Here is a 14207-nt window from a genome sequence, read left to right on the forward strand (position 1 = left end):
GGAACTTTTTTTTTTTTTTCTGGTTATGTTACATCTTTGACCTGTTCTGGAGCAGCAAATTTCACCTTTGTCCTACCCAAACCCTTTGGACACCCATAAGGCGTGGCAAGAAAACCCGAAAGGCTTTTCGCTGTTACAACCCACCTAGTTTTGCTTTGCCTTTCTGAACAAATGTAGTCAGGGTGAAAACAACGTTTTGGCCACCTTCTCTGATGCTCACTGGATGATGAACTGCAGTACCGAAGCCACCCACACTGCACTGACATGACAGTGTCCTCCTGTACATCCCTCGATACAGCAGAAAGTACCGTTCCTCAACATCACCCGACGTCACTTTGCTGAAATTCATTTTTGTGGTTTGCCGGATTACAGAGTTGTGTATTGAAGAGTTAACGGCCAAAAAACTCCAAATCTGATATTATCAGCACCAGATCGTCATATTTAAAAACACAACAGCTTTGATAATTTGCTATTTATAACGAACTCACCTCCTAACTGCAACTGATTTTGAGGTGCAGTTGCTTGTTATTAAAGGTATAAGACGTGGCACATGGGTATGCTGAAGAGGAAAAAAAAAAGCAGTTAACGACAAATATTCCTGAATTCGTACTGTACTAATTAAGTGAAACAGAATTAACATAATACAAGTTGCACTCATTTAAGATTAAACTAAACGTAGAGAACTATCAAACACGAGACTGCTGCCAGCACATCAATTGATTAAACCCATCTTCTTCCAAAACATCAGGCAAAAAGCACTCCATCAGCCGTATTTAGCTGTCAGAAGCCATGTATGGAGGCACAAACACCCCTCTTCAAAGGAGCGGTGAGCTGATGTTATTTTAGTTTTGCCACAGAAAAAGAGCAATAGACAAAGCAGTCTTAAAAAACAGAGTTATGGAGCAAAAAGCAAATCAATCAGTTCTTGCAGTGATGAATCAATACAATTAGTGCTACAAAGACCAAATTCTTTTTAATGCAGAATATAATAATAAAATAAAGGCATGACATGTAATATAAGGGAGGTTGTGTATACAATCCATATGGAAACACCTAACAGCCTCATGGGAAAAGAAAGCCCTTCAACTATCATCTAAAGTGGATAAGATAAACTGCACTAAATCCAAAGGCAACACTTTAATTCAGAATTCAAGAGCCTAACTTCAGCTTAACTAATTGTAGACACAAAGTATTAATGTTTTAATTCCAAGTGAGATTAACGTGGTTCAACAAACGCATTTTCAGTTCATTTCTTTATTCTTGTCTTGATTAAACACACAACTTCTAAACCAGTCCCCGATACAGTCTGAAACGGTAGCCTATAAAAAAACTGCTTTGCAAGTACAGGACTGAACAACTCTCAGCGTCCCCCGTATCGTACTTCCTCCTTCAGTTATTGCTGCAGGATATAAACACACAGATCACCACAAAAGCAGAGAGATAATTATAAGCTCTCAGAGTACTGCCAACTTCAGAATTAGGAGGGAATTAATCCAAAGCTCTGGAAGAGCCTTACAGTTGCATTTGTTCGTACTGATACACTTTGAAACAGGGTTTTAGGGGGTTGGTTTGTGTTTTGTGTAGCTTTCGAATCAAAAAGTGGCACACGGCTGCCAGAAAGGGAACAATAAGCACTATCAGGGGAAAGAATAAAATGATTTTACGGATGGAGAAATGTACGTTCCCAGTCTTTAGAGCTACTGACGCTGTAATCTGTAGAAAGCATTTTGCAAAGGAATCCAAGCCTCAGGCTTGCTTTCATTCAGCTGTAAGACTGCACATCTCTAATGTACTAAGAGTCAAGAGAGGAGAATCACTCTACAGTACTAGAACTCTATCTGGAGAAGACATAAGAAACCCAATAAAGGCGCCAAGGTGAGCTGGAGCTCTTCGAGATCACTGGTGTAAGAGAGCCTCTGTCTTTACGCAGGCTCACTCCGCAATCAGAGACTAAAGCAGCAGGATCTGAATTGGCTGGCAGTGGATTCTTCAGCAAAACGCTGTAAATGCCCTGGGCTCTAACTATTCACCTGATCACACGCTCCCCGACCAGCTCTCATTTAGTCCAAGGGACAGAAGGCCAAAGAAGTTCTGCACCTCCTTTGACTCTGGTATTTCTGGTTTTCTTTTTCCACCAAAATCTGAATTTTCTGTCAGAACACCTTACATCAGCCACGTATAGGGATAGGATTTTCTCACTTCTGTGCCTCCAATCCAGGATGTTAAATTACAGCCAAGAATAACAGAAGTTTAAACAACATAAGGGCAGCTGTGGCCAATGCAAGTAGGCTTGTCTCCAACTGAACTGAACCAGTAAGGCCAATTTAATATGAAAAGCCAACGGATCTTTGCCCAAGCGCTGGTGCCAAGGTAATGCGGGAGTCTCAGAGCACACGGAGCGAACAGCAGTAAGCACCTGGCATTAAGGACGCCGCAGCTTTTAACATAGAAACTACAGGCAACCTCCCTCCCACCTCTATCTGAAACACAAAAATATCACTGCAAGTCTCAGAAATCCCGCTAAGCATCTTGCCTCAGACACCAGTCAGCAGCAGACGCTTAAGGGCCAGACAACAAACCAAAGCTAGTATACAGCATTCCCCTCTTCCACGTTATAGCTTTAAGGATTTGGCTTTAAAGGTTCTTAAACCTGAGGATTAAAATCACTATTGGGCTTTTCTTCCACGAACTTGTGCTTTCTGACCTGATCCACGTACGTCCAGCCTCTCCAACATTTTATCACCCTCAACTCCATGGTTTCAATTTTTTTAATATGTTATTTTTTACATAAAAATAAATAGTACTGTTGTTTTGGTTTGGGGTTTTTCTTTTAATTCATACTAGTTTCTTAACTACTAGTTTGACTTTGTACCTTCCTCAGTGCAGGTAAAAGCAGTTACCCTTTTTACAATTAATACATTACAAAAAAAAAACCCCACATGCAAACAGACTTGCTTTTCACACCTATTCCTCCACCTTTACTGTGGTAATGCTGCAGTTGGTTTCAATGATAAATACTACTTGTCTATCTATGAGAAAAAACCTTCCCCGTGAAAGAACGATTTATAATCCTGTATTTCAGAGTTGTGATAACCTCTGTGATATCCCGGCAAGCCACGGGGGAGAGGAACACCTACCCGAATAATGAAGCGGATGGCTGCACACCCAGACGTTGCCATCACTTTGGCGCTGTTGGGAACCAGGTTAAAAAGCGTAGGCACAATAGCTTCAGCGCCATGATCAAACTTGTTTCCCAGAACAGTCGAAAGATGGCTGTTCAGGAGAAAGAAATAGAACTTGTTAACAGAAATTCATTTCTCAAGTCTTAAAATCACAAAGTTCACTTCTTGTTTTACAGATTTATCTTTCCAACCACGGAATTTCTTCATTTTTCATGATTTCCAGGTCCTCGCCTCATTACAAACGCAGGAGCTGTGCAACATCTTTGCTGCTTAGCAGACACGTGAAGAGGCTGAACACCAGTAACTTTATTCATAACGAAAAACAAAAAGCACAATCTGAAAGCCTAAAATTCTCAGGCCCACGTGAAATACAATAGTATTTCTGGTTTAACACACCTGCAGAGAATATGAAGCTAAAATCTTATGGAAATCATTGTTTGAGATTTTTTTTTGGTCTTTCTCAACGCCGGCAAAACTACTGAACTTCTCACAATTAGCCAACCATAAAATCTGTCTCCCTTCTTCATTAGAAGTTATGGTTTCAGTTTTAACAGACAAACATACACCACACAGTAATTTAACTGTCCAGTGGTGATGACCAATGTTTCTTCTATGCAGAGAGACTATATATAAAAAAAATATCGCAGTCAGCAGCAAATGTCATGTCAAATACATCTAAGTTTTAGGGGTCAATAAACATTCCAGGCTTTTAGGCCTGAATGCGGACGTTTACACAGTACGTTTACATCCCCCCTGACTTCACTTGGGAACGTTTTGCACCATTTTCTCAAAGCATCACTCCGCTGGCATGGACAGCTGTGTTCTCCAACGGGTTCCCAAGGGCTGTGCAATCAGGAGACCAGAACAGCAAGGGTGAACGTTGCGACCCATCTGTTCCAGATGGGCACTGGAAACCAGTGGTTACCTTAACGTCTTTCCAGAGAGGAAAAAAAAAAGCCATGGAAAACATGGAAGTGGGAGTGGCTGCTCTGGTGTAAAAATAAGGCTTTTCTGCCTGTCCTTGAATTTAATGAGTGCCCTGAAGATGATGAGGGTGAAGATCTTATTTCTGTTTAACCACAGCTAAAATTATCACAGACACGAAAAGCTATAACCTCAGCAAAACGTACACCGTTCACACCACTGCAGGGCAGCTCGCTGTGTTACTACAAGTAGTCCCAGCGTGGTGCTGTGCCAATCACCCGGTCCCCAAGATGACAGCAGTGCTCACAGGAGTTTGTATTAACTCACACGCGAGTACCCTGGGTAATGACAGGAACTCGTTCTTCACACACAACGTGTTACAGGTTTATCAACAACGTATATCACCTAAAAGATTAAATTCCTTCAAACGGTTCTTTTTCTCCTTGGCTTCAGACACTGACTTGTCTCTGTCAGTCACAGCACAGCAGCCCAGCAAAATAATCCTTCCTGCAACACCGATAAAACATCTTTCGGTGAAATCCATGCAAAGATCTGGCAATGAACCCCGATGAGGTGACCTGTACTTACGCTACAGTAATGCACGCTTCCCTAACCACCTGCGACCGGAGATCCTTGGCCGACAGCTTGAAAGCACCGTCCAACAAGCGTAAATGCTGGAAAAACCCATCGTACTGTGCAGCTCCAGCGACAAGCAGCGACCGAACTTTCTTCAGCTAAAAAAAAAAAAATGTTAGGCATTTAGTTCAGGACAGATTTCAAGACAAAGCAACAATGTCATTGCAAAATGTACGTAGGCCTGTCTTTAAAGCAAAGCCCCATTTTGAAACATATGGCAGTAGTTTAAAAAACTTGAAAAAACTCTTACTTATATTCTAGAGCTAAAATGTCTCAGATCCCCGACTACAAAGACATAATTCTGTTCACATACCTGTTTCCAATACTTGCAATACTACAATACTTGCTCAAATTTATCTAGCAAACAGATTCAAGGTTTATAAACTAAAATGAACATTTCTGCAATTACCTGGAGCATAATTACCTTAAAAATAAATATTTTGAAGTATCTTGCTGCCTGTGCTTTATGAAACACCCCCACCCAAACCGGAGACCAGATAAAAAGTTTACCGCGTTAGTTCGCTGATCCCAATCATGTTTGTCATCTGAGAGGATTTCCCTGATTTTGTTCAACGTTTCTTCAAGTTCTCGACTAGAATAGATCTGAAGTATTAAAAAATAAATCAGAAAGTTGACACTGTTGGTGCAGTCAGTAAATAAACGCAAGGAGCAGCCTCCAGCCAGAGCTGTCACTACAAAGGAACTCCAGCAAAACTGAAGTCTGACCAGTCTAATCATACATCAATCACTACTTGGTAATACATCAATAACCGCGTTATTTCATAACGGTACAGGTACGACGGGGGGGTTTATAAAGAATTTTAAAACAGTAATGAAAATGTATTATTAAGATCAGAAATAAACCAACTTCCCCCTGTTCTCCTGGATATACGCCACAATAAGCTCTTTTCTGCTTCTGCTGCATATGTGAAACTTAAAGATGTCTTTTACCCCTGACCGAGAACAAGTTGAGGAGGATATGAAGCAAATTATTAACCAGCAACTTGATCTGCCCAGAGTTTTTTTTCAAAAACATACTTTCAGGTGAAGGTTTCCCACTTTTTGGATGAAAAGTTGTTTACACAAATGCATCGCCTAACACTCAGTTGCCCATACGCAGGCATCTGGTGCCATCTGAGACACATCCATGACAGCCGCGTGGGGATGGCAGAAATGATTCAGGACTTCAAAGACATTCATACCCTTCTGGAGTGAAAGCTGGAGGCCAGCACGCTGCAGCACCTCAACAGTAGCGCCTGAAGCTCCCTCATTATTTATTTAAGTCCGAGACATAATTTTCATACGCACTAGAGCACAGAGCATGTGGAGGAACAAGGACCAGCGGTTAGGACACCTGCCTTTGCAGGAATTGCTGAATCACCCTCCATCTTCATCACCTGCTGTTACCCGTTAGAGGGCAACACACACACACATCAAGGCAAGTGCAACATCAGAGAACGCACTATGGAAACCCTCAAAGGGAGTGAGACCACAAAGACACAGGAGTGGGCCCAGTAATGCAGAAACAACTCCCTCTCCCCGTTCTGTCTAACAAGTTCCCCCTGCTTTTAAAGTAACCTGGCAAATTACAGCTCAAACATTCTTTCTTCACATATTCTGGGCTGTGGAATATGGCTCTGTTCAACATCATGGGAACAGATAACATTAAGAGCTCCATGGTTTTGCCCTCCAAAGAATTCTTAACACAGTTTGGAGGGGGAAAGACAAAAAGGAGCTCTTACAAGTGTGAGACAAACATGTCCTTGATGTGACAGGGATCGTGAAGATAGTGTTCCTTCATAAGGGCAGACAGCGCTTCTGCCTGCCAAAGGAGACCTAACGAATATCTACACTATCATCTCAGAACCAAAACCAGCACACAAGTACCTATCAGATAAAAGAAATCATACAAAATCCACCTGGGGTTTAGGACCTACAGCTTACTGAGGTTTCAGTTGCCTTCCACACCTCAGCTGCTCAAGGAAAAGTTATTCAAAACAGGTCTAGGAAGACACAAGCATTTTAAGTGACTGAACTGTGTGAAAGTACCAAATAGGTGCAATTCCCACACTTAAAGAATAGAAATTAAAATCTGATCTTTCCACTAAGAACTCAGATTACAACAGGTTCATTAGTATTCAAATAAGGCACTAGGTTTCTCCTTTTGAAGTGCTCCTGGGGATGAAGACGTGTATGCCAGACACGCACCATTACAATTCAGACGCATTCAAAAATACAATTCTTGCTTTTTAAATTATTTGCCTGTACTGTTATGAGTTGATTATCCCTTCAAATGGCAGTCCTACATTTTTCAAACCTCATGGAGATCTTTTTCTTATTAAAATTAAAGCATACAATTATTTTCAGTAGTGCCCTGGAAAAGATTAAGAAAAGCAATAATGGATTTTAGCTGAAATGGTGTGATAATAATTAGCAGGGACAGTAAGGAAAAGGTAGGGTTTTTTTGGGTAACTAACTGGAAAAAAGAGCTTTCCATGGAGACTGTAAATTCAGAAATAACAAAAAGTAATGGAAGACTTTCAGAAGTTTTTAAAGCAGATTAACACACATATTGTGAACAGCGTATTTCTGAGAACAAACACAAGCATATGCAGCATCTTACCTGTACAGTAGGAACATCTGTAAATGCCTTAATAAAATCATCCTCATCCACAGCTCCAGCTCCTCCTTCTTTAGAGGAACCTAAATAAACATAACAGATTGTTAAACTGGTATGTAACGTACATCGAGGTGTTCAAACTGACATAAGCACCTTTCTGAACACCTATTTTCACACATTTAATGTGGTTTATGAAAATCCTGAACACTCATCACCTGTACAATTGCAAGTCCTTGAACTCTGATTTCACCACGAGTAAGAATAAAGCTAAACCACTTTTCCCAGACATTAACAAGTCTTTGCAGTTTCCAGTTTCACGAAGTTTCATTTTACTATTTTTGTGTTTCATTGGAAACACTTTAGTATAACAATTCTCCAGTAGGAGTTTGCATAGAGTTCCACAACCTGCATCCTGCTAATACAAGGGTTACCAGCTAAAGCACAGAATTCCAAATTATTTACCAAAGCAGAAGCTGTCTTTAAATTAAAACTTTGTTGCAAATACTAGGGTTACCAAGAAAGCCTTTTTTTTAAAGGAATAAACTCAAGTTTGCTATCACCTCAAAGAACAAGCTCATTGGATCCAGGCTGCGCTACAAGCCTAAAACTCCAAGTACCAGGTGAAGCTTGACAGAAGTTGTAAATACCTTCAGTAATCAAACCAGGCAGATAATACAACAAGAGCAGTTAACTGATAGAGAGAATCAGCCCAGCAGAACACTTCCTTCTTGAGGAAAAAAAAAAAATTCTTACAGCAAACGAGCACTTGGGTCTTGTCTCAACTCTTTCAGAGTGAGGTCAACAGGTTAGATAGCAGAAAGTCCTCCCGACCTTGCAGAGCACAGCTGAAATGGGAGCATCAGGCCCAGAAGACATGGGTTTTTCTAACTACAGAGCAATTAAAAAGCAGTAAGACTGAGTGGTCAGCTAAATCAAAAAAGCTTGGACTTGTTGACAAATCAAACCCTTGGTGGCTGTCCATAGTTTGCAGTCCCTGATCTCCTATTTTATAGCGCAGGGAATTGTCCCTGCCACGTTTGTACTCGTGCAGTCTGGAAACATGACGGTCCACTACCACTACAAATTCGATGGGAAACTTAGATCTCACCACCTCTACGCAGAACAGAATCTCTGGCATGCCTTTGTGGCTGCTCAGTGTAAAAACTCCAAAGTGGTATCTAGCAAAGTTTGGACATGGTGCCTGCAGTGTGCTGTAGGAACATCTAACAGATTTTGACAGCCTCAGCTCAAGGATGTTGTAAAGAGACGCTGTACACAGCACACTTCTACATGTGTATCCCTAACACCATCTGTCATCGCTGCCAACAGCAGCCAGAATGGAAGGAGGAAATTCTAACTGCCTGCTCCCTCTCCCTCCAGACAGCAGAGGGAACAAGACCTTCCACAACACCCATGAGTACCTGACGCGCTTGCAAAAGGAAGAGGGAAAAATCCCATTTACACCCAGAAGCCACTTTTCTGCCACACAAACCTGTACCTTCCTAAATGTGAGGATGCCCCCATCAGAGAAGCATTTTGTAGAGAGAAACCTCGAAAGGGACTCAAGGCGCAGGGGCCACAAACAGGGCCAGGGGTACAAACAGCTGCCTGGATGCTCAGCTCAAGTACCTGTCCCTCCCAAAACACAATGACTTTTAAAAAGTCTCATAGTACCAAAATAATCATAGTCAATATGCACTCAGGAAAAGAAAATGGAAAAGAAAGCTTGAGTAGCCAAAAAATTACCAGAAAGCTTAATTTTTAAAGGTTAAAACATAGTTTCCACATGGTCAAAGGTGGTATTATTTTAAAACATTTACAATTACACAAAAATGTTCATATAAGATTTCTGTTCTCACCTACACTGAGTCAAACCTAACCCACTGTGTTAGTCACACCACAGGAAACTTCTACAAGGCTCATACCACACGTTTCTTTGCAACCTGGTAAAATATTGAGACTGCAGTGATCCTGTGACACCAGAGGCCAAACCCCCCCGCAACTCACGGTTTGTACGAGTCCTTTATGATGAGTCTGTTTCTTGAAAACCCAGCCACCATGGTTAACCCAGGGGAAGAAAGTACTTTGCATTCCCATCCACTGCTCACCAAGGGAATAGACTTACAGAAATCAAATACTCAAAACTGACAAACACAGGCCATGAACATGAAAACACAGCAAGAGGTTGGACTTCAAGTATTCTGAGAGCACTCCTGTACACCGTAGAGATTAAAAGGGGATGAAGTTGCCTTCGCTGTCTTTAGTCTGCCTTAAAATCAGAAAACTGCATGGACTACGTAACAAATTTTCTAGCACCTTCAACACCATTCAGTAAGAAATAATGATTCAGTAAGGAATAATGATTTCTGACTTGAAAGAGAGGAAGAGGCGGGACTGACTATTTAAAAGCCATTTGACATAGCCCAGGGACATGGCATTTCCCACCTTCCCCACTCTCAACAACTCATTCACTTGTACAGATCACATTTTAAATTAATATCACTGGAAAGTTGTTTGATCACCTCTTTACCTGGTAACAGAAAAGGTTATGTGGGTTCTTTGGCACTTAAAGTTATCTCTAAAAGCACGTTCACTAATGTTTCACTGATCTTCCTCCTCCTCCACTGCACGATCACATGTGTACCAAAATAAAGCATGAAGTAACTGTCTTCTCTCTGTCTTGTATACAAGTCAAAGTCTGCGCTGCAGGAGGAGGAAAAATACTGTTCAAAAAATATTTGCTCCTCAAAAGCAAGAGTGGAGCTTTACAAAATCCTCATTTCAGACAGTGCAGCCTTAAAACCGACACAGCTGGCAGAGCACACATGTTCTGACAGGCTGGTTTATTCTTACCCACCTCTCAGACCAAGATGTGATGATGCATTTCTTAGAAGTCTCTCTCTCAAGTGTTAATGCCTTCCACTCAATAATGCATGCTCTCAACTGAAGTAACTAAAATCCAGAGCCTCCTCAACTGGCTTTTTCTGAAGTGAGTGCCATTTACATGACCCTGCCCTTGGACTCAGCCCACTGCACGCAGCTGGGCCTCCCTCAGCTGAGCCCCAGCACACAAATACATCCAAAGGACACGCAGAAACGCCTTGCACTGATTGTTCTCTAACCTTTACTCATCCTCATCCTGCAAGCACCCTGGTTACACACACTCAGTCAAGTTCCACCTCAGGAAGCCGGTGAGAATCTACTGAATATAAACTCGTGGAAATAAATTACAGCAGCTTGAGCACCTCTTACACGGCCATTTTTTCACTGAAGTTCAATGTGTCTGGGGATAGAGGCAAAGGAAACGAACCCTTCTACTTCCGGCAGCCTGCTGAGACAGATGACATCTTCCTAAGTTGAATTTCAGGATTCTGAGCATTTTGTGAGGCCCGAGGAATGTTTTTCTGAAGAAAGTTTTCTCTGACCACAAGGCTTTGAGTTCAGCATTGTGAACAGTTCAACAGCAGGAAGGGTACTCGGGACAAGCAAAGAAATTACCCAGACTTTTGCCCAACCAGTTTTCTCACCCAGAAATCAATTCCTACAGTCAAGTCCTTCCCCTCTTCTGAGTGAAACGTTTGAAATTTTTCCAACACACACGATGGCTTTAGCCTGCTCATGTGCTCTAAACCTTGATGGTACCACTAGTATCTACAGAGCTGTGCATCGGGGGCGGGGATGACAGTACAATGGCACACCATTATATGGGAGAAGAAAGATGTTCAGAGAGTGATACACGACCGGTTTGGGGTATTTTTTCTTAAACAATGAGCTGTTTAATCAAAGCATACAAGTAGCTGCACTAAAAAACCAGAATTGCTCAATCTGGATTTGGCAGCTTTTCTCTACTAGTCCAATTCAGTTTTTTCTACTTCATGGGTCTTTTCACAAAAAATTCAGAACAAAAAAGGGAATTTCAAAATCAGTTCAGAAAGTTGAGTAATGCAGACTCTAAAACTTAGTTTCACATTTTGCTTGTAAATGCTTTTCTCAAAAGACTTCCCTAAAAGATTCCTAAACATTTTCTGATAAAACACGCATCACAACCGTTATCATATACCTCAGAAATCTCACTGCACACAGTAACTGTGTCTCACTGAGCAACACATCTGAAGGTAATGTGGATTACAGCTTTTTTCTGAAGGAAAGAAAAACCACCAAAAAACCTAAAGCTCCACCTCAACTAATTCAAAAGCTTCACTACTCATGCAGGGCCTGAAACAGCTGCAGATCATTCCGGATTAAAAAAAAGAAAAAATACTGTTTACCTTTCTGGTTTTGTAGAATAATAAACAATCAGCTCAAATTAGGGACCGACAGCAGCTTCAGCTCAGCGTAGAGTAAGTGGCCAGGATAAGCTCAAGTACTTACTCAGCTTTTCGTATAATAGGTTAACTGGCAACTCCCACTCACTCCAACCGACCTCCCTCATCCCAGCTGAACAGCAAGTCACAACCAGGAGTGGCTTAGGCAGAGAATAAAATCAGCTGGCCAAGAAGAGTTTCAATGAGCAAGCTCCCTGCCCTGCTTCAATCACACATGCTACGAATAAAGTCACAGATGACAGTGACCAATTTTTGATCTCTCTATCAATGAGAAAGACACAAGACCTAATTGTTTGAGCTCCTCAGCACAGTACCTGCCAAAGACAGACATCACTCAGAAATCAAATTCTGCTCCCAGGTCTAGTGAGCAGGTGGGGGAAAGGTTTATTTTTTATTTATCATTTTATTTTTTGTCCTGCTGTTGTCCGTCTCCAAAATAGGGATTTTTCCTGAATCTTCTGCAGCTCTCAGACAGTCCTTGCTAAATCTCCTTATTTATCCCTGGGTCCATCCTTATCACTGTTTGATAAAACTGATAGCTTATTTTTAAAATGGTATCTGCTAGGGTGGGGGGAAGTCACCAGTGCTTCATGAGTTGAACTACTACCTCTGAGCTGCCAAGGGAACAGGTACCAGTCTCTTTAGCCACTGCAGTTCATGATTTATTAAATTAAGCTAAAATACCTTTGACTTAAGCTGAACTGCCTTTGACAAATGCACTGAGCAGACAATTAGGATCAATAAACCTTTCCAGCTGTTCCAACACAAGTCACTGGAGTTTTCTGAAATAAGTTCCAGAAATAAAATGCATTTTTAAATCGCTGGAATCAACACTGAACCCAAACAAGCCTTTTTTTTCCCCAGCAGAACCTTAACTGAGAAAGCCTTCACATTGTTTTAAATCAGCTTAGAACAGAATTCAAGTTATAACCAAGTGGAAAAGCTCACTTTAAAACACCTGACAGATTAATTCTGTCATGTTTGGCCCCAGTGACTGACGTTCATCCTGAACTGACTCACCCACCTCAGCTCCTCCAACACTCAAAGTCATTGTCCCTGAGGCACCCAGAGTCATTCAAGCTGAAACAGCTGCACAAATGGGACAAAAGAGCAAAATACCTTCAAATACCTTCATAGTATCTTCTATTCCTTCTTTTACCTGCGCACATCAGAAACTTGGCTGACATGGTCGGAGAACCTCCCGAAAGATCCCACCTGGCTCACGCCTGCTCTGCTAAAACATTCCTCCTACATGCCAGAGACACGGCAATGAGGGGAAGTGCCTGTGCTGGCTCTGAAGATGGGAGATGCTAGGCAGACCTCTCTGTACAACTACTCACCCCAGGAAAGAACAGGAGCAGGAGGGTCAGGAAGAAATTGAGAGTGAGCTGTGCTTATGATGAAGCAAGGGGTGCAGTGTGGTCAGCTCGTAGGGCAGCACACCTCAGTCCCTGAGCTGTGCCCAGTCAGGAGCAAACACAGGACTCATGTACTAGGAGGAAGAGCATAATAATTCTCACGTGGACTGAGGAGACTGCAGATCACCACACCAATAGTATCTGAAGCTGATTCCTAACACCAAAGGCACTGTTTCAACGACTTCAGCCTCAGATCCGATGCAGCAGCATTTCACAGGTATAAAAATCGACACCACCACTTATCTTCACAGACATGTTACGGAGATCAACGCACAAGCATTTGTAAAGAACAACTGTTTTATTTTCCGCATGCAACAAAAAAAATTCGTAGTGCTTTACTCAGTGCAAGGTTTGGATGGCATACGTGATAAGACCACACCCAGAGTGTGGAGGAAAACAAGCAGCTCCACGATAGCCAGAACAGAGATATCTGCTTATAAGCACGACAGCATTCGACCGATTTACAGTTTTCCATGCAGCCTCCCAATAACCTACTATTTACATGTCACTTCAATTTGATCCTAGTTTTGCACCTGAATAAGGAGAACTGCAGTAATTATTTGACACTACACAAATTACCAAGAACCGCCAGGAAACAAACAGCTCATTTGTATCATCTACAATTTGTGCGGCAACACAGACTGGTTTGGGATACAGTGACTTTTCAGTTGTTTTGGTGTAATAGTTTCAGAGAAACAGTATTTTTATTGCTGTTGTCAGTATTAGTGTCCTCTCCACCCACACCCTCTGTTTTGAAACCACTCCAACAGTCACCGTACGAAGAACAATCAGAACTAACAGTGCCTGTCATTGCAAGTTACACCATTACAGTCTGTACATGTTTTGGACAACTAATTTTTATCTTTTACTTGTAGAAGTTCACAAGTCAAGGACCAGAGGTCTAAGTGGTTTGATTTTAATGTATTGTTTTTCTCTTATATTTTTAAGGACATTTATTTGTTGCAGGCAATATTTGCACCTTTGGTGCTTCGACAATCCCTGCTCCTCTCTTTTGAGACCTCATACAATTGTCCAAAGAAATGAAACGGGATTTTTAGGACAATTCTCCCCGCACAGACCCTGCAAAGAGTTATTGTCCCTG

At 41.7% G+C, this 14207-nt stretch overlaps 1 protein-coding gene across 1 annotated transcript in view; it reads right to left on the reverse strand.

Moving 5' to 3' along the window:
* LOC104501517 (CLIP-associating protein 2-like) overlaps positions 1 to 14207 on the reverse strand; it is a gene marked incomplete at its 3' end in the record, with an annotated part of 39999 nt that overhangs the window by 18286 nt on the left and 7506 nt on the right. Inside the window, exons 3-7 of the mRNA XM_010145337.1 lie at positions 7366 to 7445; positions 5253 to 5345; positions 4695 to 4840; positions 3138 to 3273; positions 489 to 559 (exon numbers count right to left, since the gene is read on the reverse strand). Of these exons, the coding sequence (XP_010143639.1) occupies positions 489 to 559; positions 3138 to 3273; positions 4695 to 4840; positions 5253 to 5345; positions 7366 to 7445 (526 nt within the window). The remainder of the gene's footprint in view (positions 1 to 488; positions 560 to 3137; positions 3274 to 4694; positions 4841 to 5252; positions 5346 to 7365; positions 7446 to 14207) is intronic.

This window comes from Buceros rhinoceros, unplaced genomic scaffold (assembly GCF_000710305.1).
Source record: "Buceros rhinoceros silvestris isolate BGI_N320 unplaced genomic scaffold, ASM71030v1 scaffold9361, whole genome shotgun sequence".
NCBI lineage: Eukaryota > Metazoa > Chordata > Aves > Bucerotiformes > Bucerotidae > Buceros > Buceros rhinoceros.